Here is a 24,797-nt window from a genome sequence, read left to right on the forward strand (position 1 = left end):
AGAGGTGGCCAGGGTGAAGGCCCAGATGGAGGAGAAACGAGAGAAAGAGGTGGCCAGGGTGAAGGCCCAGATGGAGGAGAAACGAGAGAAAGAGGTAGCCAGGGTGAAGGCCCAGGTGGAGGAGAAAAGAGAGAAAGAGGTGGCCAGGGTGAAGGCCCAGATGGAGGAGAAACGAGAGAAAGAGGTGGCCAGGGTGAAGGCCCAGATGGAGGAGAAACGAGAGAAAGAGGTGGCCAGGGTGAAGGCACAGATGCACTTTTATTTTCCTACGAACACTGACTTTGCTGATAACTACGTTGAGGGAAAAAATGTACTTACTACGACTGTGATATGTGGTTGTCTCACCTAGCTATCTACAGATGAAGGCACTGACTAAGTCGCTCTGGATAAAGGCATCTGCTAAATTACTAAAATGTAAACAATGAGGAAGTTGCAAGAACAAGAGGACTAGAGGAGGGAGATGGAGAGGGTGTGTCTGAGTATGCCTGCAGAGAGATAAAGGGAGACACCCAGGCTATGTTGTGGGAGCTCCTTGAGAAGATCCAAAAAGATCTATAAGAAGAAAATGGAAATGAAGCAAAACATGTTGAGTGGATAGCACAAAGGAAGAAATAGAGAAGAGGTGTGAAAATGTGCTGTTCTAACTCTGGTCAACACCAGTCCACAGACCTACAACCATACTGCAGCACTAGAGAGAGGTGATGGACCAATGACCATTGCCATGGCTCCAGTGACCAGTGGAGGAGAAAAGAGAGTTGGTGGCCATGGGGAAGGCTGAGATGGAGGAGAAGAAAGGAGGTCGCAAGAACAAAAGGGCTTGATAAGAGAGATGTAGAGGATCTGCCCGAGTATGCCTGCAGAGAGATACAGATCTCAGCTGCTTTGGTCCCATAACTATCACCATTGTAGCAGTGTGAGGAGCATCTGTACACGTGCGCAGATAATAATAATTATAATAATATTATTTGCACGGGGAAAAGTGTCCAACCTCGCAAACAGTAACTAATGAGGGCGGGACTTGGCAATGGGTCAATTGCGGGCAAAACATAGTTTTATGACCTGCAACATTTATGAAATGATATGAACTGTGTGCCACATGAGAAAATAACACCAACTTTAATTATATTTCTGATCTAAATGCGTTTTTTGGCAGAAATGCCTTCTGGAACATTTGAATTTTCATGTGCCTTAATAACAAACCTATAGGTCATCTGTAAATACGAATAAAGTTGTTAAATTACAAGCCTAGTTGGTTTAGCCAAAGAAGAAGACAGGAACCTTCCTGCTAGCCGTGATTGGCTGAGATAATGAATGGGCTGGACATGCCGAGACATGAGTTTCAGATTGGTCTGCCGTGTAGCATCTTGTAGCATCTTCGGTAATCCTTTCTACTGTCATTTTTTTTCTTCCGACAAATACGTTAGCCATGGAGAACTACAAATGTGTTGCTACTGCTCTCAATCACTTTTCTGCCTGAATTTATCAGGCGCTATCGCTAGGTCAGTGGGAAAAAGTTGTGTTGGACTACTTTCAGGAGGACGATTCTTATGGCATTGCACAGGGTTAGTGTGAACCAGAGTGACTTGACACAACGGGCCAAGCAAGCTGCCCCACATCTCAAGCACTAAGCCCAGGACAGACCTGTGCTGGCAGTGCCAGAGGAACAACTATCAGGTCTTCAGATCTGCCAGAAGCTGTTAAGTCAGCCAAGCTGAAGAACCAAGTGTCACGGTTTTCTAAAATAGAACCCAGAAGCAGACCAGGACAAGGAGAGTAGGACGAAGGTGAGTATTTATTTACAAGTTTAAACGTAGAGGTAGAAAGATCCAGGTGGCGGAGCGGGCAGCGGAGGTGAGTTGATGGGAGTGAATAGGCAGCTCCAAGGGAGTAACAGAAGCCACCGACGACCAGGCAGGGATGGGGTGAGTGTTCCGGGTGAATGACTGTAGACAGAACAAACGGAGGTAAGTTCAAGGCAAGCGAGACGTACAAAACAACAAAACAAACTCTATCAAACTGGAGGCTGATACGCTGGCACAACATACTGTTCATGGCTAACGATCCGGCAGGAAATGGATGTCAGGTCAGAGCTTATGAAGTGGAGGGGTGATGATCAGGACCAGGTGTGCAGATAGCTGATGGGATACAGGTGCGGGTAATCAGAGATCTCCCAACTAGCTACGTCGCCCGGCAACCAGACAGGGTGCGTTCCAGGACACCGGAAAAACACTCCAGGACAGAACACAGGCAAAAACAGACTAAGGAAGCGGGATTCGTGACACCAAGAGACCCATCTCCTGCTTGTTCAGAGTAAGCGTTCTGTTTACCAGAAGATGGTTGCTGACTGCAAGACCACCTGTCAAGACCTGCAGTTGTCTCTGGGGGGCCCTACTGAACCAGCAAGCATGGATGCATTACAGCTTTGAGTTTGCTCAACAATTAAGCAACATTTCCTCCTTATATATATATATATATAATTTTTTTGTGTGTGTATATATCTATATATATGGGAAGCAGGCAAATGCCTTTCACTGAGCTGTGTAAAGACAAACTGACAGGGGTGAGACAATTCATTTTAATTTCTTAAATGTTATTTTGTTGTTGTTTGAAGGTGAACTATCCTTCAAACTTCTCGCAAGGTGGCTTGTTTTTTTGTCTGCTGTGAAGGAATACCACAACAAGTCAACTACTTGATTGATGAAGGCATGTCATCCAGCAAAGGCAGCAGCGCAGTCATCAACTACGTGCACTATTTCTTCACCAACTACGGAGTTGGGGAAACCCGTGTGGACCTGAATTGTGATTACTGCAGTGGTCAAACGAGTTTGTGCTCTGGTATTGTGCCTGGCGGACCTTGCACAAGCTCCACCACAGTCTGAACCACTTCCTGATCGCAGGCCACACCAAGTTTGCCCCCGACTGGTGCTTCAGCCTCATCAAAAAGACCAGAGTGAACACTTTTTCCGAGATTGCTGGTGTTGTGAAGGACAGCACTGTGACAGGGGTCAACATCCCACAGCTGGTTGGACTAGATGATGGTACGGTGCTGGTGGAAAGCCATAGCTGGCAACAACACCTGACTCCGTACTTCAGTCCGCTGCCACAGATCAAGCAGTACCAGCACTTCAGGTGAATATCATTTCCATTGCATTGTATGAGGTTATTCTTCTTATCTAAACTTGGGAGGTGAATAAATGTTATTCAAGGTTGTAATGTCTTCTCCATTTGTTTGTTATTCCCTGTTTTACAGCTTCGATGCTCTGGAGCCTGGTGTTGTTGTCGCCAAGGAGCGTTCGGACTCAGTCGGGACCAGGTTTCAGCTGCTGCTCAACACTGACATCCTTCCTCCCATAGATGGTTTGCCTGTACAAGCACCATCTGGACTGGACACAGCTAGACTTTGAGAAAATCAGGGAGTTTTGCGACGAAGAGGCTATGGACATCACATGCCCTGCACCAAAGTCAAGGGCAGGACAGAAACAAGCTCTCCGAATATAGATTCCCTTGTTCATTCGTGGTCTGGGTGGACCAGTTCATCACTGGGGGCGAGTTCCCAGTCATCAGCACTATCTGCAGTGCCTCTATTCACATGACTCTCTCCTAATACACATGCCATATGTTGCTGCTACAATTTTTTTTATCCTGCTGCTCAGCCACTTTACCCCTGATTGTATGCATATAACTACCTCATCGATCACTAATATCACTGATATCGTTATTGATATTGTTCTTGTACATATTGTATATTATTTTGTTCTTTCTCTACTGGCATTGACACTTGTTTTTTTTTCTTTATATTGGCACTCTCTCTTTTTGATATTGCTACTATGCAAGTAACCATTTCGCTGTACCGTTTACACCTTCTGTAAAGACCCATCCACTTAGCAAGATTTGGCTGGGGGTTATAGCATTTATTTCACATGACCCATCAATTTAGACAAGCGTGTCTGGGTAAGCATCATCTAATATTTATTAAATATTTTTATCTGGACACTTTCCGTATACATGGAATTTTTCCTTATTGTAGGCTACTACTTTTACCACTTTTAGTCTTAATCTTTACTACACTACTCACGGTTTGGCACATGACCTCACATGTGAATCCTTAAAGAGACTGGTGGGGCTGGCTTAAGAGGGTGTGAACGATGCTGAATGGGTGTAGACAAAGAAGAGCTCTCCAGTAGGTGTACCAAATTATTCCAGGGCCATTTTCTCAAAAGTGGGGTTCCAAGTTTATCAACTTTCAAAGCAGAATTACTTTCCTATTGTTCCTCATGCAGTGTATGATATACTATTTCGTAGCTCTGTGTCTCTGCTTTTATGCAATGTAAAAAAACACAATTTCAAATGTTGCTACATAAGATCAAATCAAGGCGGTCGGTCACAAATATTAACAACTTAACTTTTCAAGATGCTTTTGATAATAACACCGCTGTCTGTGATGTTGTGTTTTTTTTTGCATTTTCTCAAAATACTATTGACTTGAAGCTAATGCAACATGAAAAGGTTGTTTGTGATGAATTCTCCTCACAACACAACACTTCAGGGAAATGCGGTTGTCAGGTGTTGTTCTAGTTTGCAGCTGGTAGATGGGCAATAGTCGGCTGCACTGGCAAACACACGTGACTGTGTTTTCTTATGGGTATCTTGTTCTATCCATGTGACAGTGGGAGCAAAGCAGAGAGCTCCCTGGTGAGCTGGATTCCATTACCCTCAGCTGCATGTAGGGAGGGCCATGCCTGCCGAGTCAGATTACATGGGAGAAATGAAATGGCTGTTGAGAGGGAATGATAATGGGTTCCCTGAGTGTGGCTGTTTGCTACAGCTAGAGCTGAGCGATTAGTGCTTTTTGAGATCGGTTCGATTATTTTTTTATGAAAATCACATTTTCGATTTCGGTTATGATTATTATTATTTTTACATTAAAATGCACTATGCATTATGCAGATTGAATGTTGTAACAACACAGAATAAAACAATTAATAAAAGTACCGTGATGATAGAGACTACCCATTACTGCTTATCACTTATTAACGATAATTTATTCACATTACTTTATAAAAATATTTCAGTTGTGTATATTACATTTGTTTTATTTGTTTACTTTATTATTTATTATTTTAATATTTATTATTACATTTTTATTATTTCATTCTAAGTCCTCATCTCTATAGAACTATTACCTATACTGTCTGACAAAATAACTATTTTAGTACTTCTTCAAAGTAACTGCTGAATACCAACTATCGATCACTTAGAAGATCATGTATTTTCAGGTAGAGATACCTCACGAAGCAACTGCTCTCTATCCCTCTCGATTGCTTGGTTTTCTGTCTCTTCTTTCCCTCTAAGTTTCTGCGCCATACAGAGCGGACAAGTAGGCGCGCAATGGATGATCATTGTAGTTAATTACCGCGTTTTCTGCTCTAAACTATGAAGAATATTGGTCTGTTGGAAAGTACAACTCCCTACTACATCACACAGTTTGGGCTTGATCTGATTTATCTCTAGTGAAACTGAGCATTAAGCTCACAGAAAAATAAAGATGAATGGAATTCAAATAATAGAAACGACGCTGATCAATTAGTTGTTTAAAAAATGAAGAATAACCAAAATGTTGGTTAATCGCTCAGCACTAAATGCAGCTACATTGTTAAACATCAGTGTTCTACCTTGTTATTAAACAATGCACACACATCTTCCAGTGCCTTTCCGTAAAATTCCTGTACATGGTTCAGTGAACCACAAGTTTGTGATGAGTAACTTTGCCTGAGAACTTAAGACTGGTGATTGCCCCCTGAGCCAAGGCTTTAGCTCAGTGGGCTAACCTTGTGCCGTGCGGAACACCCAGGTTCAAGCCCAGTCTGTCACATTGGTTCCGTGACCTGCATGGGTCTCTGAGAAGGAGGATGGCAAAGGAGGGTGAAATGTAACTGAGGTGGTTTGGTGAGTCATGCTCACGTGATGAGTTAACCGTGCTGGTGCCTGAGACATGAAGACTAGTATAAGTTCCCCAAAGTAACACCAGGCTAGCTCAGTGGGCTAACATAGTTCGAACCCAGTCGATCACATAGGCCTACACAACATACAAAAAAAACTATGATATGCACTTACCTTACTTACTCACGTTGGAGGAGGCCCTTGATTGCTTCTATTACTCCTTTGACCAATTTCACCATGACTTCGGTGGGCAGCTGCTCAGTGAGGCTCCCCAGATAGCGTTTCCAGAGGCATCTGGAAGCAACTCTCGCCATTCAGGATGACCATGTTTGGAGAACATTGAATATTGTCTTTGATCAATTAGTACAAAAGCTAATTGAATATGGAACTGTTTTTTTGTATAATCTGGTTAGTTTAGGCCACAATAAAGGAGGTCTGATGAAAAAATAATACACAAGTAGATGTGGTGGGAAAAGCAAAATTTTATGCTCAGTTTTCGAAATGACATTTAGGAGATCTCCAAGCATGAAAGTAGGCCTACCCCAAGTGATAAATGAATTTTCAATCCATCCGGTCATGCATTCCTCATTTGTTGTAAGGAAAACTTCTGACGATTTTGCATTGCTATGTTTTAGACTGTATATCAAGTACAGTGCCTTCGGAAAGTATTCAAACCCCTTGACTTTTTCCACATTTTGTTACGTTACAGCCTTATTCTATTTTTTTCCTCAGAAATCTACACACAATACCCCATAATGAAAAAACAAAAAGAGGTTTTTAGTAATTTTTGCTAATATATTAAGAATAAAAAACAGATTATTTACATAAGTATTCAGACCTTTTGCTATAAGACTTGAAATTGAGCTCAGGTGCATCCTGTTTCAATTGATCATCCTTGAGATGTTTCTACAACTTGATTGGAGTCCACCTATGGTAAATTGAATTGATTGGACATGAGTTGGAAAGGCACACCTGTCTATATAAGGTCCCACAGTTGACAGTGCATGTCATAGCAAAAACCAAGCCATGAGGTCGAAGGAATTGTCCGTAGAGCTCCGAGACAGGATTGTGTCGAGGCACAGATATGAGTAAGGGTACCAAAATACCACAGTGGCATCCATCATTCTTAAATGGACGAAGTTTGGAACCACCAAGACTCTTCCTAGAGCTGGCCACCCAGCCAAACTGAGCAACCGGGGGAGAAAGGCCTTGGTCAGGGAGATGACCAAAAACCCAATGCTCACTTTGACAGAGCTCTAGAGTTCCTCTGTGGAGATGGGAGAACCTTCCAGAAGAACAGCCATCTCTGCAGCATTCCACCAATCAGGCCTTTATGGTAGAGTGGCCAGACAGAAGCCACTCCTCAGTAAAAGGCACATGACAGGCCGCTTGGAGTTTGCCAAAAGGCACCTAAAGACTCTCAGATCATGAGAAACAAGATTATTTTGTCTGATGAAACCAAGATTGAACTCTTTGGCCTAAATGCCAAGCGTCACGTCTGGAGGAAACCTGGCACCATTCCTACGGTGAAGCATGGTGGTGCCAGCATCATGCTGTGGGGATGCTTTTCAGTGGCTGGGACTGGTGAGACTAGTCAGGATCAAGGTGCATCCTGTTTCCATTGATCATCCTTGAAATGTTTCTACACGTTGAATGGAGTCCACCTGTGGTACATTCAATTGATTAGACATTATTTGGAAAGGCACACACCTGTCTATATAAGGTCCCACAGTTGACAGTGCATGTCAGAGCAAAAAACCAAGCCATGAGGTCGAAGGAATTGTCCGTAGAGCTCTGAGACAGGATTGTGTCGAGGTCTGGGGAAGGGTACCAAAAAAATTCTGCAGCATTAAAAGTCCTAAAGAACACAGTGGCCTCCATCATTCTTATATCATTCTTATACATTCTTATACACCTCATACTGGGGTGAAGGTATGACAAAGCAGGAGTGGCTTCGGGACAAGTCTCTGAATGTCCTTGAGTGGCCCAGCCAAAGCCCGGACTTGAACCAGATCGAACATCTCTGGAGAGACCTGAAAATAGCTGTGCTGCGACACTCCCCATCCAACCTGACAGAGCTATGGGAAATATTTATGGTGGAAAAATGATTAGGTTTTATGGGTACACCTCCAACAAAGATTTTTATAACTAAACCAAGATACAAATTAGTCATAGTGGGCAGAACAAGCAAGGAGGTGGACAGAGCCAAGCATGCGCTGGAGAAATCCTATTGGGGCGTTTTAGTATGAATCTGCATATTTCCGTTACGGAACGCCTACTCTGTGAAGTGCGCATGTGCAATAACTCTATTTGCTTTTGCGCTCCTTCTAAACAGGGTGATTTTTTTTAAACATTTGGAACGGGTAAAGTCTACAAAAGTTAGTCCACTCTGTCCATAATAAATTCTAGTTTTGGCAACAGAAAATTATTGAGCTCAAATGTTTATTCGATGAGAAAATGTGCAGCATATCGGCCAAAATCCATCTCTTTCCATCTTCTCCCACTGCGCGCCAGTGGGCTTCCTCTCACTAACATATTTGGTAGTGAGTGGAAATGCCAACCGGATGCTTCACATTTATACATCCAGTGAAATAGCTCTTATTGTTCTATCTGTGCCCCTACTGTGGGGCGCTAGGGTGCTGCCCATGCGGAAATGGCCTTTTGGCCACTAGAGGCCTCTATCATCCTCTAGGATATGCACGCATCTCATTAAATTCTGAACAATGAAGTACAAGAAGCGTCTTTCTTTTCCCCAACGCAGTTAAGCCAAAGCCACGCCCCGTTATTCAGAGGGGCGTTCTACAACTCTTTGAGCTCTCTCCAAGTCCGGAAGTGAATGTCACATAGCGCAAAATTTCAGTCACTGATTAATAACAATGTTGTGGACCGAGCTAGCCATTAACGTCCCTTAACGCTCAAATATGGATTCAATGGCTGTAACATAGCATATTCGACTGAATGATTAGCTAATAAATATTTGAGAAATTATGAATAATAAGCATATGCTTATACCTGATAATAGACTACTAATAACAATATAACAACTTCAAATACCGAGCTAGTAACGTTAAGTACACTAGGTTAACTTAGCTGACCTTCAATTTAGGGAATTAAGCAGAGTTATCAGAGAAATTTTTACAACTCATTGAAGCTCTGAAAATAAATACATGTGCAAATGTTAATAAACATAATAATAATAGGCCTGCATTATGGTAGGCAGCTAATTGTTAAATTACACTTTCCATCCTTACCTTGGAAGGTCACTGTCTCTGCACTGATCGCCTGTGATTGAGACAACGCTAGCTACCCAATGGGAGCGTAGTAGGACGCTCCTCTGAATAACGGTGCGTGGTTTTGGCTTAAGCGCGTTGGGGAAAAGAAAGATGCGTACAAGACAGCCATACGTTTAGGACCACTACCTGTTGAATATGGTAGTTTGATTACTAGCACTTTTTGACAGAAGAATTATCGCACGTGAGTGATTGAAAAATTCAGGTAGAAACAAATTAATGTTAATTGATTATTGGTTGACGCAATTTCTTCCGTGGCCAATCATGTGCCTCGGGGCAGACGTTCTCTGAGAGCCCTGAAAAGCGCAAGGTGTGTCGCTTGAACGCGTGATTAACTTCAGCAATTTCCAGAACGATAAACTGATTCCGATTGGACAAAGCAGCGTGAGCTGTGAGAAGAAGAGTATAAGTAACCCCAAGGCGGTGCTCTAGCTGTAGGCAGTGTTAATGTTTGTGGGGGGTGTGTTTGTAGCCTATGTGGGGAAAGTATTTATAAGAGAGCCTTTATAATTTATTTTGAACCAACATAGCTATATCAAGGTAAGCTAGTTTATTTTATTCAATACTTGTTGAGTGTTCTGATGCTGCAAGCGAACGTTTTGCGTCATTATTAGGACTAGCCAAAAATGTTATACAGAAGTTTTCGAAACATATATTTAGGGCGCCTACATAAATTCACTCTTATCTACTCCGATTTCAGAGCACTCTTGTCAGTGTGCCAGAGCGCAGAATAATTGAAGAATTTACGAACACCTCTGCAAAAGCGTAATTAAATTGTCAGGAACGCAGTTAGTCACCAACGCTCTGGATAACATGAACAGCATAACCAGCTCTGCTAGGGCGACTGAAATGGTCAGCGGGATGTGTTCTCTCATTTGTCTGGAAGTAGTTAGCCAGTTAGCTTGGGTGTTTGACTGCTGTTGAGGTCAGAACGCTCGGATCAACCTTACTCCTCGGCCAGAGCGACCACTGACGCTCTGAGAGCCCTGAAAAGCTGAGTCCTCCGAAGCGAAACGCTCTGAATTTACGAACGCCCAGGGAGCGCACTCATGCACTCGAGATTGATTTTACGAACATCCCTAGCAACAGTAACTAGATGCAAATTGGCCTACATGGAACATTTATAAGCTTTGTGTTGATAAATTGGCGAATGCTTGCTAGCTATCAAAGTGTGTGCTATGCGAAGTTGGCTTGTGAATTATTGTAATAAAATGTACCTTATTTTTTACAGCACTTTTAAAGAGGAACTAAAGGGTTGTCGCCATGGTTGCTACAAGCAAACTGAAGAGTAAAAACCCGGAATGCATATCAGAATTGATTGACCGTAGATACGACTTGACTTGTATTGAAAATGGTAAGCGTTTTGAGCTCTTTCTCCAATGTATGTGGGCATATTGCAGCTGGGCATTTCTAAATTCTCCAATCCATTCATTCAGCGCTTGTTTACTCCAATATTGGTGCGTAGTTGCAGGAAAGAATGGAAGGGGATGGTGAAGTCAAAAGATGAAGTCATATTTTATCATATGCTGGCCAACAGGACTCCGTTTCTTCAAAAAGTTGTTGGCATGTATCAATGTGAGATTTGAATGCACAGACTGCATAATGACTCTTGCACTGTAGTTAAAATGTTAACTTCTATGAAACATTGAAATCGAGTGTTCACATACCTCACCTGACAATTATAAAGATTGAGTGCAGACAAGGTGTTATGTTGACAAGTCCATGCACCGTGACTCTGTCTCAAGTCTCATTTCCTTCTCACTGACCTGATTGGATGGGTGAAAGCCAATAAGCATTGTGGTTAGGCTATCCAGTGGATTCTGGCAGTGAAGAGGACATGACACTTTGGGAGGCCTTTGTGCCACATCTGCCAAGACTGTCATCGACTGACCGATTACTAAACAATGTGGTTAGCTGATGGGTCAAATGCCAATCCTGGTGTTAAGACCTGGCAATGTCTAAGCAGGTGAAAACAACATTTTGTTGCATTTTTTGTTTGTCATTTCATACTGAATGCAGCCCTGGTGACTCCAATGTATGGAAATCAAATGGTGACACCATTAAAATATAATTTCCCCCTCAAATGAGCCTGACAAATTGGTCCATATTATCAGGCTGGTGTGTTAGCAATAAGAATGATTATCTGTAGCCCAACTGATTCAGCATTGTGGTTAAAAATAAATGGTCAGACTCATGGGGTTGCCCATCTCTATTTGTGTTAATTATTAGCTATCACTGTCCCAAACTTTCAGTCATGGGGAAACAGTCTATGCCCCTTAGCCAATTGAACAAACTGCTACTGTTGCACAAATATGATATAAGAACACCACTTACTCAAGAAACAGTATACAAACACCAGTACCTGGTTTCACGTCCATATTGATGTATAAAGGAGAAAGAAACCAGCCTACTGCTGTGCAATGTCACGGTGGGAATTTTCAATCATCAAATTCCTCATGGTATATTATTGACTGGGTCAAATTGTCCAGTCCAATACTGGGGGGGGGGGGCGTCCATGTCTCCCCCTTAAGTTACACGCCTAACTTTATCAAATGTTCTTGTATTTGACTGAGGCCCATAGTCTGCACTTTTACTTTGTCTTTAAAACATCACTCAACTATTGTCTTTGTGTTCTGTCAGAGCTGGATTCCTGTTTGGCTGAGCCCCACCTGAACGTGGAGGTGTCTGAGGACAGGATGTGTCAGCAGTTGGCCAAGATGTTTGAGAACTGCCTGTCACGGGCCAAGAAGTCCACGATGCGTTGCTCTAAGGTGCTGGTCCCTGAGAAGCTGACTCTGAGGATAGCACGCGATGTACTGCGCTTGTCGTCGGGTGAGCCGTGCGGCCTACGCGGCTGTGTACTCTACGTGCACCTGGAGCAGGAACAGTGCTGTAAGCAGCTGGAGCGCATCGTGTACAATGCAGACGTGGTGCCCACCTTCGAGCTGACGCTGGTGTTCAAGCAGGACTGTAGCGCCTGGCCCAGTCTCAGGGACTTCCTGCACATTGGTGCCTGTTTCACTCCAGGCTTCAGGCATGCGCTCAAACTCAGCCCTGGCTTCCGGCTCATCAAGAAGAAGCTCTACTCCTTGGCTGGTACCGTGGTAGAAGAGTACTGAGAAGGGGGAATTGAGGAAGGTGGGACACAATGGTTCAGTCAGATGTCTTTGGGGTGGCATGTACAATGCTTTTCTACACTTGAATATCTGAATGTTAAGATCTCTCCTGGAGGGTCTTATTTTCTACATGTTTTTGTATAAATACAGTTTATGTGAATGAGTTGTCCTGTACAAAGGTTACTGTTGTCCAGCCTGTCTGTTCCAATGTCCAGGTTTCTACAACTGATTATTCAAAATGGACTGACAAGTCTTGGTTACTGTAATGGATTGTCTAATGCCTGAACAAGATTAGCATAATTATATATTTTTTTACTTCACAATATTTGAACAAACTTTGCCAATCCGTTTGTTTCCAGATTTGTCCACTGCTGTGCAGCAAAGTAAACCCACCTAGAGGCTATAGGAACAGGACTTGGAAAAGTTTGGGGGGCCATAATGTAGTTGTTCAATGCTGAATTGAGGGTATGTAAGTGTTTGTTAGCGAGCCATTGAATGTTTGTCCTTGTGAACATGCTGCTCATTGACGGGGCTCCAACCTTGACGGATGCCTTAAACTGCCACTTAGATAATGTTGAAGAATAATCTAAATGTTTTTTTTCTTGCACTTGTTAGATCCTAGCTCCACGGGGGTTCTTCAGGGCTTGTTCTTTTTATACCTTTCTCAATTGATGGCTGTTTAAGTAATTTAAGATTTGTTTTGTTGAGAATCCTGTTAAAGGCAGTGGCAATGTCTTTTTGACAATTAAACATTTTAAACCTACCTTGAGTCACTTGTGTTATTTAATGTGTTCAATCTGTTCATGCCCTACACTCCTGAAGTTGGTTGCCATTAAAAATTTCCAAAGAAATAATTCAATTGTAACTTTTGTACAGGATGTTGGATAATCTGTCACCAAGCCAGCTGTAATGCATGTTCTGGTGCCATGAATGAGCCTGGGGTAGTGCTTACTAACAAGGATGTAAACAAATTTGTGCTCAAAAGTTGAGGGAAATAAGATGTGTGTAGAACATTTGTGATCACTCAGCTCATGAGACATGGTGCCAAAACTTTACATGTCGCATTTATATTTCTTTTCAGTATGTCCTATTTTCCCCACTACAGTAAGACACCTATTGCAAAGTTATAGCAGTTGGACTATCTTATGATCAAATTCTTATTGGTGACCTGTAATGTGACACAATATACATTGGGCAACATGCACCCCTAACATAATCCCAACCTGTAGAAATCTTGATATCAAAAGCTTTATAAAAATAAAAGAAATCTACATTTTGAGCCATGCATTGCGAACAGTATTTTTTTCCCCCAGTGTATTCGATAAATGAGAGCAACCACTTACACCATGCATCAGGCCTTCCACTAAATGCAAGTGAGCACACACAATGCAAAAGCAATAGGGTGACACACTTGCAATGTGTCTATGGGATAATTAACCCATATCCAGTAGTTCCTGGCTAACTGTCCTTCACATGCTTGTGTCAAGACTTTTGTATGTCAGCTAGTGATTGCTTGGATGAGTGACTCCATTCGTTTACTGAATGTTACACTAAGTGTAAGGAACATGTTAAATGTGTGATTCCCTCGAGTCAACAGAAATCTTCAGCTGTAAGTATCTACATGAGCCTACATTGTACAGAACCAGGCACTCCCAGGCCACTACAGTGGTGCAAACATCTATAGATTTCCATTTCCTAGACGGAACTTCAACTATCAGGGCCAAATCCTGTATATACAGTTGAAGTCGGAAGTTTACGGTGTTTATACTTGCGTACTATTGTTAGTACAGATGAACGTGGTACCTTCAGGCGTTTGGAAATTGCTCCCAAGGATAAACCAGACTTGTGGAGGTCTACAATTTTTTTTCTAAGGTCTTGGCTGATTTCTTTTGATTTCCCCATGATGTCAAGCAAAGAGGCACAGCCCCAAACACTATACACAGCTCACAACACACAACCCCAAACACCCTACAACACCTCAGCTTCAAAGCAGTTCAGAATACTGCCTCCAGATTAATGATAGAATATGGAGGTAAACAATTGCCTATTGCGCTGGTATGTGTTACTGTCTGAAATTGTACAGAGTTGTAAAGTTATTCCTAAACAGCTGCTTAATTCGATATGACAGAAATGCACCGACTAGACTGCAAACTATCTAGTTTTAAGTTTATTGGCCATATGTAAATGTAAATACTTCGTAACTCTTACTCAATCTAATGAATGGCATGTACTTTCTAGACAGTAAAGTTTACTGTCAGTTCTTCAACATACCACACCACCAATATAAGGGAACCTTTAAACAACACACAATGTCAGACATATTACGTTTCAAGTACAATAATTAGAGGAGCTACATGTTTACAACGTAAGCAGAGGCTGAATTATATTTCAAACCTCTGAGATCAGTGCCTAAGAGAGATTTGTTTTGTATTAGTCTGGGTGGATTTTGACATTTTTTTTTTTTTTTCCCAGATAATGCATTCCCCATAGCACAAACAAAGTTTTGTCAACCAAGTATTAATAAACCAATATTTTAGGTACTCTTCCCACTTCTGAGGCCTTGGCTAACCAACATTGACTATACAGTATGCCTATTCACCCTTCTAAATGTTACTTCCCCCAGTAGGCCAATAGGTGCACTTGCCAACTAAATTGGAATTACATCTGGTGATGTTGATCGTTCTTCATTGGGGAGAGAGGGGGTGGGGGGGGTCTTGGCTTGGACATTGACACCTGGTTATGTAGCCTGTATTGGCCAATCGCTGACCTTTTGCAGAAAGTACTGATCCGAATATGTACGAGTTAACCTAATTAATCCATCCCTACAATAAGCCGTTGTCTTGTGACCATTCGTTTTTCTGGCACATCCCAAGGGGGGCGTTGTCTCTCTGTTGACCTTTTCTGGAATGCTGAAAGTAGGCTGCCCTTCGACCCAAAGTCACCTCGGCGAGGATGATCCCTGCCAGCGCAGCGCCACTGTATGCCACTGCTGCCAAGACCCAAGTGCATCAAATAAGTTGCATCTAAAAATAACCAAACTCCTACGCACATTCATACAAAACATTAGCAATGTGTCCTTGTACATTTCCATTATGTAGAATGTTTCTAAGTATTCTACAAAGTGTCTACTAAGTGAATATGATGATTACCTTTGAGCTTTCAACAGATACATGTTTACTTCACTTCAGGAAAGCACGATATACCACATATATGAGATTCAAGTGGTAACGCAATATACTTAAAGGGATAGTCCCTTGTTAGAGGCATGATACAACTAACACCAAGATTTTACCCTGTAAAGGACACCTGCATATCCTTGACTGCATTACTTGAAAGCATTTCCTCATATTCTGGATAGTAGAACATTTTAACCCTCTTGTGCAGGCACACCTTCCCATTCTTCTTAATGCTAGACTGCTTTTTATCACACATTTTCTAAATCTGGCCTTTGTAACCTTCAGACAGTTTAACATTTTCCAAAAGCACCAAAATAGATTAAGAGCTTGGCACGTGTTCAAAGTCACATCTCCCTGCTGGGAAGCCATTCAATTGGGCCCGTTATCAAGAGACTGGTGATAGAATGAGAATGCACTTAGGCACTAGTTCTCTTTCTCTGTTCTATTGATTTGCTCTTTCGATTGAAGATGTTAGTTGCGTAATTGCCTCTGAACTGGGTCATGCCCATTGCAACTACACTAAGTTTTATCGATTTGTAAGGTCCTCATTTAGAAAGATATTGTATTTAAAGATATCAGATTTGACCATGAGTTCAAAAATGTTTTGCATGTCATGCACTGCATAACGCCTCTGCCTCTGAACTTATAACTTTCCTGAAATGCCTGCGCTTGGAGGCCACAAGGTCAATTATAGAGCTAAATTTATCTCCAAGTCCACCATTCCGAAGTAACTGAGTGCCGATGTATATTGGTTGCTTTAAAGGCATTATTGTCACTAAGCAGCAAGAGAAGACATTTTACATTTGCACTAAATATATATAAGTATGTGGACAACCCTTCAAATTAGTGGATTCGGCTATTTCAGCCACACCCGTTGCAGACAGGTACAGTTGAAGACGGAAGTTTACACACACCTCAGCCAAATACATTTAAACTCAGTTTTTCACAATTCCTGAAATTTCATCTTAGTAAAAATAGCCCTGTCTTAGGTCAGTTAGGATCACCATTAAGAATGTGAAATGTCAGAATAATAGCACAGAGAATGATTTATTTCAGCTTTTTTTTCTTTCATCACATTCCCAGTGGGTCAGAAATGTACACACACTCAATTAGTATTTAGTAGCATTGCCTTTAAATTGCTTAACTTGGGTCAAACGTTTCAGGTAGCCTTCCACAAGCTTCCCACAATAAGTTGGGTAAAACTATAGTTTGTTAACAAGAAATTTGTGAAGTGATTGAAAAACGAGTTTTAATGACTCCAACCTAAGTGTATGTAAACTTCCGACTTCAACTGTATATAAAATCAAGCACACAGCCATGCAAACTCCATAGACAAACATTGGCAGTAGAATGGGCTTACTGAAGAGCTCAGTGACTTTCAACGTGGAACCGTCATAGGATGCCACCTTTCCAACAGGTCAGTTCTTCAAATTTCTGCCCTGCTAGAACTGCCGTTATTGTGAAGTGGAAACATCGAGGAGCAACAACGGCTCAGTCGCAAAGTGGTAGGCCACACAGCTCACAGAACGAGACCGCTGAAGCACGTAGCGCGTAAAAATAGTCTGTCCTCAGTTGCAACACTCACTACTCAGTTCCAAACTGGCTCTGGAAGCAACGTCAGCACAATAACTATTCGTCGGGAGCTTCATGAAATGGGTTTCCATGCGCAATGCCAAGCTTCGGCTGGAGTGGTGTAAAACTTGCCGCCATTGGACTCTGGAGCAGTGGAAATGAGTTCTCTGGAGTGATGACTCACGCTTCACCATCCGGCAGTCCGACGGACAAATCTACATTTGGTGGATTCCAGAAGAACGCTACCTGCCCCAATGCATAGTGCCAACGGTAAAGTTTGTAAATCTTAACGCTACAGTATACAATGACATTCTAGATGATTCTATGCTTCCAACTTTGTGGCAACAGTTTGGGGAAGGCCCTTTCCTGATTCAGCATGACAATTCCCCCTTGCACAAAGCGAGGTCCATACAGAAATGGTTTGTCGAGGTTGGTGTGGAAGAACTTGACTGGCCTGAACAGGGCCCTGACCTCAACTCCATCGAACACCTTTGGGATGAATTGGAACGCTGACTGTGAGCCAGGCCTAATCGCCCAACATCAGTGCTCAGCCTCACTAATGCTCTTGTGGCTGAATGTAACCAAGTCTCCTCAGCAATGTTCCAACATCTAGTGGAAAGCCTTCCCAGAGGAGTGGAGGCTGTAATAGCAGCAAAGGGGGGACCAACTCCATTTTAATGCCCATGATTTTAGAATGACATGTGCGACGAGCAGGTCTCCACATACTTTTGGTCATGTAGTGTACATTTTTGTCATTTAGCAGACGCTCTTATCCAGAGCGACTTACAATTACTGCATTTGTCTTATGATAGCTAGGTGAAACAATAACACATCACAATCGTATATCAAGTACATTTCAGACATTTTCGAAAGATGGACAGGGACTCCACTGTCCTGACTTTAGGGGGAAGCTTGTTCCACCACTCGGGTGCCAGTGTAACGGATGTGAAATGGCTAGCTAGTTAGCGGTGGTGCGTGCGTGCTAATAGCCTTTCAATCGGTGACGTCACTTGCTCTGAGACCTTGTAGTAGTGGTTCCCCTTGCTCTGCAAGGGCTGCGGCTTTTGTGGCGCGATGGGTAACGATGCTTCGTGAGTGACTGTGGTTGATGTGTGCAGAGGGTCCCTGGTTCGAGCCCAGGTTGGGGCGAGGAGAGGGACGGAAGCTATACTGTTACACCAGGACAGAGAAAAACTTTGACTGGGCTGAGAGGGAGCTGCCCTCCCGTAGGGGTGGGAGGGCCAAGAGACCAAAGATGGCGGAACGAAGTGCTCGGGTTGGGATGTTGTTTATGCACAGCCTGAAGGTAAGGAGGTGCAATTCCCCTGGCTGCTCCATAGGCAAGCACCAGGGTCTTGAAGATGATGCGAGCTGACTATGGTATACATTTTGACAGTGCCAAAAAAGCTGTGCTTTGTCAAAATGGACTTCAAATACTCTGTATCTGCACTGTTTCATTTTCAATCATCAGCCTCTCTTGGACACCATCGAAGGTCTTTTGATAAATGCAACATTTTGAGTAATACGGCCTCTTTTGACACTGATGCTACTTTTCTGTGTTGCAAAAATGGGGCCCTGAATCTAGGTCTTCCTGACCCCATACTGCATTAGTGCCATATAAAAAAGAATGTTTAATCATTCCTCTATGTCTGCAAAAAAAAATGTACAACCTGAAAACTACAAAACAAGTGGGTAGATGGGTCAGGATGTTTTGAAAGGTCAAAGGTTTGGATGGGAGGAAACTGTCCATGGGTCAACAATATCCCAGTCACTACAGAACTGCATACGTGACAGAGAGGCAAGAAGGAAGCCATAACTGAAGAAAAAAACATCTCAAATCCAGAATTGGGTTTGCAACAAAGCATTTCAACTATACCTTTCAACTAAAAGCATTTCAACTATAAGTGCTGTACTGGAACAGAAACTACACTGAACCAAAATATAAATGCAACATGTAAAGTGTTGGTCCCATGTTTCATGAGTTAAAGTAAAAAATCCCAGATATTTTCCATACGCACAAGAAGCTTATTTCTCCCAAATTCTGAGAACAAATTTGTTTACACCCCTGTTAGTGAGCATTTCTCGTTGGCCAAGATAATCCATCCACCTGACAGGTGTAGCATATCAAGAAGCTGATTAAACAAGATTATCATTACACAGGTGCACCTTGTGCTAGGGACTCTAAAAAATGGCCACTCTAAAATATGCAGTTTTGTCAAACTACACAATGCCACAGATTTCTCAAGTTTTGAGGGAGCGTGCAATTGGCATGTGGACTGCTTGAATGTCCACCAGAACTGTTGCCAAAGAATCAAATGTTAATTTCTCTATAGAGAATTTGGCAGTACATCCAACCCGCCTCACAACTGCAGACCACGTGTAACCACACCAGTCCAGGACCTCCACATCAGGCTTTTTCACCTGCGGGGTTGTCTGAGATCAGCCACCCAGACAGCTGATGAAACTGTGGGTTTGCACAACCAAAGATTTCTGCACACACTGTAAGAAACCATCTCAGGCAAGCTCATCTGTGTGCTCGTTGTCCTCACCAAGGTCTTGACCTGACCGCCGTTCTGTGTCATAACCGACTTCAGTGGGCAAATTCTCACCTTCGATGGCCACTGGCACGCTGGAGAAGAGTGCTCTTCATGGATGAATCCCGGTTTCAACTGTACTGGGCAGATCAACTCTATGCGAAGTGGATGTGTCACGCTGCATGAGGAAACTGGTGGTCACACCAGATACTGACTGGTTTTATGATCCACGCCTCTACCTTTTTTTTTTAGGTACCTGTGATCAACAGATGCATATCTGTATTCCCAGTCATGTAAAATCCATAAATTAGGGCTTAATTTATTCATTTAAATTGACTAATTTCCTTATATGTAACTGTAAAATCTTTGAAATGGTTGCAAGTTGCATTTCTTTTTTCTGTGTAGCTGTAAGGGCCATAAACATTCTCCTCCCATTGACAGTAAAGTCAAACTATATGAGGGCGCCCAAAGCATTCTCTTCTTACTGATAGTAAAGGCAAACTATATGAGGGCGCCAAAAGCATTCTCCTCCCATTGACAGTAATGACAAACTATATGAGGGCGCCCAAAGCATTCTATTCTTATTGATAGTAAAGACAAAGAGTAAAGGTCCTTCTCACCAATGCAGGAAGCACTATTAACATACTGAAGAATGATCATTTAATTACCATAGTGAATTATTGTAATGTTGGTCTATGTGTCAATTAATCCCTTAAGGGATGAGTTGCCAATTGGCGATTTGACAGGAAAATAAAATGTTATTCATACTGCCATCTTGTGGGGGAATGGCAATATTACTATTCAATTGAATGGGGGAAATGACATGCCTGAAATACAAAATGTTACCCTAACAAGCAATACACAATGAAATACACACAAAATATCTGGACAAATATCTGTAAAAATGAAACCAAATGCTTAAAGCAGCAATCAGCAGTTGAAATCTATGCATAGTCACTTCGCCCCTACCTACATGTACAAATTGGCCTACATGGAACATTTATAAGCTTTGTGTTGATAAATTGGCGAATGCTTGCTAGCTATCAAAGTGTGTGCTATGCGAAGTTGGCTTGTGAATTATTGTAATAAAATGTACCTTATTTTTTACAGCACTTTTAAAGAGGAACTAAAGGGTTGTCGCCATGGTTGCTACAAGCAAACTGAAGAGTAAAAACCCGGAATGCATATCAGAATTGATTGACCGTAGATACGACTTGACTTGTATTGAAAATGGTAAGCGTTTTGAGCTCTTTCTCCAATGTATGTGGGCATATTGCAGCTGGGCATTTCTAAATTCTCCAATCCATTCATTCAGCGCTTGTTTACTCCAATATTGGTGCGTAGTTGCAGGAAAGAATGGAAGGGGATGGTGAAGTCAAAAGATGAAGTCATATTTTATCATATGCTGGCCAACAGGACTCCGTTTCTTCAAAAAGTTGTTGGCATGTATCAATGTGAGATTTGAATGCACAGACTGCATAATGACTCTTGCACTGTAGTTAAAATGTTAACTTCTATGAAACATTGAAATCGAGTGTTCACATACCTCACCTGACAATTATAAAGATTGAGTGCAGACAAGGTGTTATGTTGACAAGTCCATGCACCGTGACTCTGTCTCAAGTCTCATTTCCTTCTCACTGACCTGATTGGATGGGTGAAAGCCAATAAGCATTGTGGTTAGGCTATCCAGTGGATTCTGGCAGTGAAGAGGACATGACACTTTGGGAGGCCTTTGTGCCACATCTGCCAAGACTGTCATCGACTGACCGATTACTAAACAATGTGGTTAGCTGATGGGTCAAATGCCAATCCTGGTGTTAAGACCTGGCAATGTCTAAGCAGGCGAAAACAACATTTTGTTGCATTTTTTGTTTGTCATTTCATACTGAATGCAGCCCTGGTGACTCCAATGTATGGAAATCAAATGGTGACACCATTAAAATATAATTTCCCCCTCAAATGAGCCTGACAAATTGGTCCATATTATCAGGCTGGTGTGTTAGCAATAAGAATGATTATCTGTAGCCCAACTGATTCAGCATTGTGGTTAAAAATAAATGGTCAGACTCATGGGGTTGCCCATCTCTATTTGTGTTAATTATTAGCTATCACTGTCCCAAACTTTCAGTCATGGGGAAACAGTCTATGCCCCTTAGCCAATTGAACAAACTGCTACTGTTGCACAAATATGATATAAGAACACCACTTACTCAAGAAACAGTATACAAACACCAGTACCTGGTTTCACGTCCATATTGATGTATAAAGGAGAAAGAAACCAGCCTACTGCTGTGCAATGTCACGGTGGGAATTTTCAATCATCAAATTCCTCATGGTATATTATTGACTGGGTCAAATTGTCCAGTCCAATACTGGGGGGGGGGGGCGTCCATGTCTCCCCCTTAAGTTACACGCCTAACTTTATCAAATGTTCTTGTATTTGACTGAGGCCCATAGTCTGCACTTTTACTTTGTCTTTAAAACATCACTCAACTATTGTCTTTGTGTTCTGTCAGAGCTGGATTCCTGTTTGGCTGAGCCCCACCTGAACGTGGAGGTGTCTGAGGACAGGATGTGTCAGCAGTTGGCCAAGATGTTTGAGAACTGCCTGTCACGGGCCAAGAAGTCCACGATGCGTTGCTCTAAGGTGCTGGTCCCTGAGAAGCTGACTCTGAGGATAGCACGCGATGTACTGCGCTTGTCGTCGGGTGAGCCGTGCGGCCTACGCGGCTGTGTACTCTACGTGCACCTGGAGCAGGAACAGTGCTGTAAGCAGCTGGAGCGCATCGTGTACAATGCAGACGTGGTGCCCACCTTCGAGCTGACGCTGGTGTTCAAGCAGGACTGTAGCGCCTGGCCCAGTCTCAGGGACTTCCTGCACATTGGTGCCTGTTTCACTCCAGGCTTCAGGCATGCGCTCAAACTCAGCCCTGGCTTCCGGCTCATCAAGAAGAAGCTCTACTCCTTGGCTGGTACCGTGGTAGAAGAGTACTGAGAAGGGGGAATTGAGGAAGGTGGGACACAATGGTTCAGTCAGATGTCTTTGGGGTGGCATGTACAATGCTTTTCTACACTTGAATATCTGAATGTTAAGATCTCTCCTGGAGGGTCTTATTTTCTACATGTTTTTGTATAAATACAGTTTATGTGAATGAGTTGTCCTGTACAAAGGTTACTGTTGTCCAGCCTGTCTGTTCCAATGTCCAGGTTTCTACAACTGATTATTCAAAATGGACTGACAAGTCTTGGTTACTGTAATGGATTGTCTAATGCCTGAACAAGATTAGCATAATTATATATTTTTTTACTTCACAATATTTGAACAAACTTTGCCAATCCGTTTGTTTCCAGATTTGTCCACTGCTGTGCAGCAAAGTAAACCCACCTAGAGGCTATAGGAACAGGACTTGGAAAAGTTTGGGGGGCCATAATGTAGTTGTTCAATGCTGAATTGAGGGTATGTAAGTGTTTGTTAGCGAGCCATTGAATGTTTGTCCTTGTGAACATGCTGCTCATTGACGGGGCTCCAACCTTGACGGATGCCTTAAACTGCCACTTAGATAATGTTGAAGAATAATCTAAATGTTTTTTTTCTTGCACTTGTTAGATCCTAGCTCCACGGGGGTTCTTCAGGGCTTGTTCTTTTTATACCTTTCTCAATTGATGGCTGTTTAAGTAATTTAAGATTTGTTTTGTTGAGAATCCTGTTAAAGGCAGTGGCAATGTCTTTTTGACAATTAAACATTTTAAACCTACCTTGAGTCACTTGTGTTATTTAATGTGTTCAATCTGTTCATGCCCTACACTCCTGAAGTTGGTTGCCATTAAAAATTTCCAAAGAAATAATTCAATTGTAACTTTTGTACAGGATGTTGGATAATCTGTCACCAAGCCAGCTGTAATGCATGTTCTGGTGCCATGAATGAGCCTGGGGTAGTGCTTACTAACAAGGATGTAAACAAATTTGTGCTCAAAAGTTGAGGGAAATAAGATGTGTGTAGAACATTTGTGATCACTCAGCTCATGAGACATGGTGCCAAAACTTTACATGTCGCATTTATATTTCTTTTCAGTATGTCCTATTTTCCCCACTACAGTAAGACACCTATTGCAAAGTTATAGCAGTTGGACTATCTTATGATCAAATTCTTATTGGTGACCTGTAATGTGACACAATATACATTGGGCAACATGCACCCCTAACATAATCCCAACCTGTAGAAATCTTGATATCAAAAGCTTTATAAAAATAAAAGAAATCTACATTTTGAGCCATGCATTGCGAACAGTATTTTTTTCCCCCAGTGTATTCGATAAATGAGAGCAACCACTTACACCATGCATCAGGCCTTCCACTAAATGCAAGTGAGCACACACAATGCAAAAGCAATAGGGTGACACACTTGCAATGTGTCTATGGGATAATTAACCCATATCCAGTAGTTCCTGGCTAACTGTCCTTCACATGCTTGTGTCAAGACTTTTGTATGTCAGCTAGTGATTGCTTGGATGAGTGACTCCATTCGTTTACTGAATGTTACACTAAGTGTAGTGTTGTGTAAGGAACATGTTAAATGTGTGATTCCCTCGAGTCAACAGAAATCTTCAGCTGTAAGTATCTACATGAGCCTACATTGTACAGAACCAGGCACTCCCAGGCCACTACAGTGGTGCAAACATCTATAGATTTCCATTTCCTAGACGGAACTTCAACTATCAGGGCCAAATCCTGTATATACAGTTGAAGTCGGAAGTTTACGGTGTTTATACTTGCGTACTATTGTTAGTACAGATGAACGTGGTACCTTCAGGCGTTTGGAAATTGCTCCCAAGGATAAACCAGACTTGTGGAGGTCTACAATTTTTTTTCTAAGGTCTTGGCTGATTTCTTTTGATTTCCCCATGATGTCAAGCAAAGAGGCACAGCCCCAAACACTATACACAGCTCACAACACACAACCCCAAACACCCTACAACACCTCAGCTTCAAAGCAGTTCAGAATACTGCCTCCAGATTAATGATAGAATATGGAGGTAAACAATTGCCTATTGCGCTGGTATGTGTTACTGTCTGAAATTGTACAGAGTTGTAAAGTTATTCCTAAACAGCTGCTTAATTCGATATGACAGAAATGCACCGACTAGACTGCAAACTATCTAGTTTTA

General features: G+C 42.3%; 2 protein-coding genes and 1 long non-coding RNA gene across 3 annotated transcripts; 2 read left to right on the top strand and 1 right to left on the bottom strand.

Annotated features, from left to right (window-relative positions):
- Positions 1-1,774: 1,774 nt before the first annotated feature.
- On the bottom strand, positions 1,775-2,273 carry LOC139561903 (uncharacterized). The gene is made up of 2 exons (XR_011672240.1): positions 2,046-2,273; positions 1,775-1,943 (listed from the first exon to the last, which is right to left on the bottom strand). It is a non-coding gene; the product is annotated as an uncharacterized lncRNA (long non-coding RNA).
- Positions 2,274-9,557: 7,284 nt separating this feature from the next.
- Positions 9,558-13,109, top strand: LOC139561301 (DNA damage-inducible transcript 4-like protein). Its single transcript, XM_071378310.1, has 3 exons — positions 9,558-9,770; positions 10,462-10,584; positions 11,871-13,109. Exons 2-3 carry the CDS (start codon positions 10,494-10,496, stop codon positions 12,347-12,349), a joined length of 570 nt encoding a protein of 189 aa, XP_071234411.1. The 5' UTR covers positions 9,558-9,770; positions 10,462-10,493; the 3' UTR covers positions 12,350-13,109.
- Positions 13,110-20,712: 7,603 nt separating this feature from the next.
- On the top strand, positions 20,713-23,386 carry LOC139561505 (DNA damage-inducible transcript 4-like protein). The gene is made up of 2 exons (XM_071378686.1): positions 20,713-20,861; positions 22,148-23,386. The coding sequence occupies exons 1-2, from the start codon at positions 20,771-20,773 to the stop codon at positions 22,624-22,626; spliced, it is 570 nt and encodes a 189-aa protein (XP_071234787.1). The 5' UTR covers positions 20,713-20,770; the 3' UTR covers positions 22,627-23,386.
- The last annotated feature ends 1,411 nt before the right edge of the window (positions 23,387-24,797 follow it).

Source organism: Salvelinus alpinus, chromosome 31 (genome assembly GCF_045679555.1).
Source record: "Salvelinus alpinus chromosome 31, SLU_Salpinus.1, whole genome shotgun sequence".
Lineage (NCBI taxonomy): Eukaryota > Metazoa > Chordata > Actinopteri > Salmoniformes > Salmonidae > Salvelinus > Salvelinus alpinus.

What these genes read in the sequence shown, in the direction of transcription:
- LOC139561505 (XM_071378686.1), top strand. Translation starts at nt 20,771, where the DNA reads ATGGTTGCTACAAGCAAACTGAAGAGTAAAAACCCGGAATGCATATCA. An exon ending in CTTGACTTGTATTGAAAATG is followed by an intron (nt 20,862 to 22,147) that starts GTAAGCGTTTTG and finishes GTGTTCTGTCAG; the next exon opens with AGCTGGATTCCTGTTTGGCT.
- LOC139561301 (XM_071378310.1), top strand. Translation starts at nt 10,494, where the DNA reads ATGGTTGCTACAAGCAAACTGAAGAGTAAAAACCCGGAATGCATATCA. An exon ending in CTTGACTTGTATTGAAAATG is followed by an intron (nt 10,585 to 11,870) that starts GTAAGCGTTTTG and finishes GTGTTCTGTCAG; the next exon opens with AGCTGGATTCCTGTTTGGCT.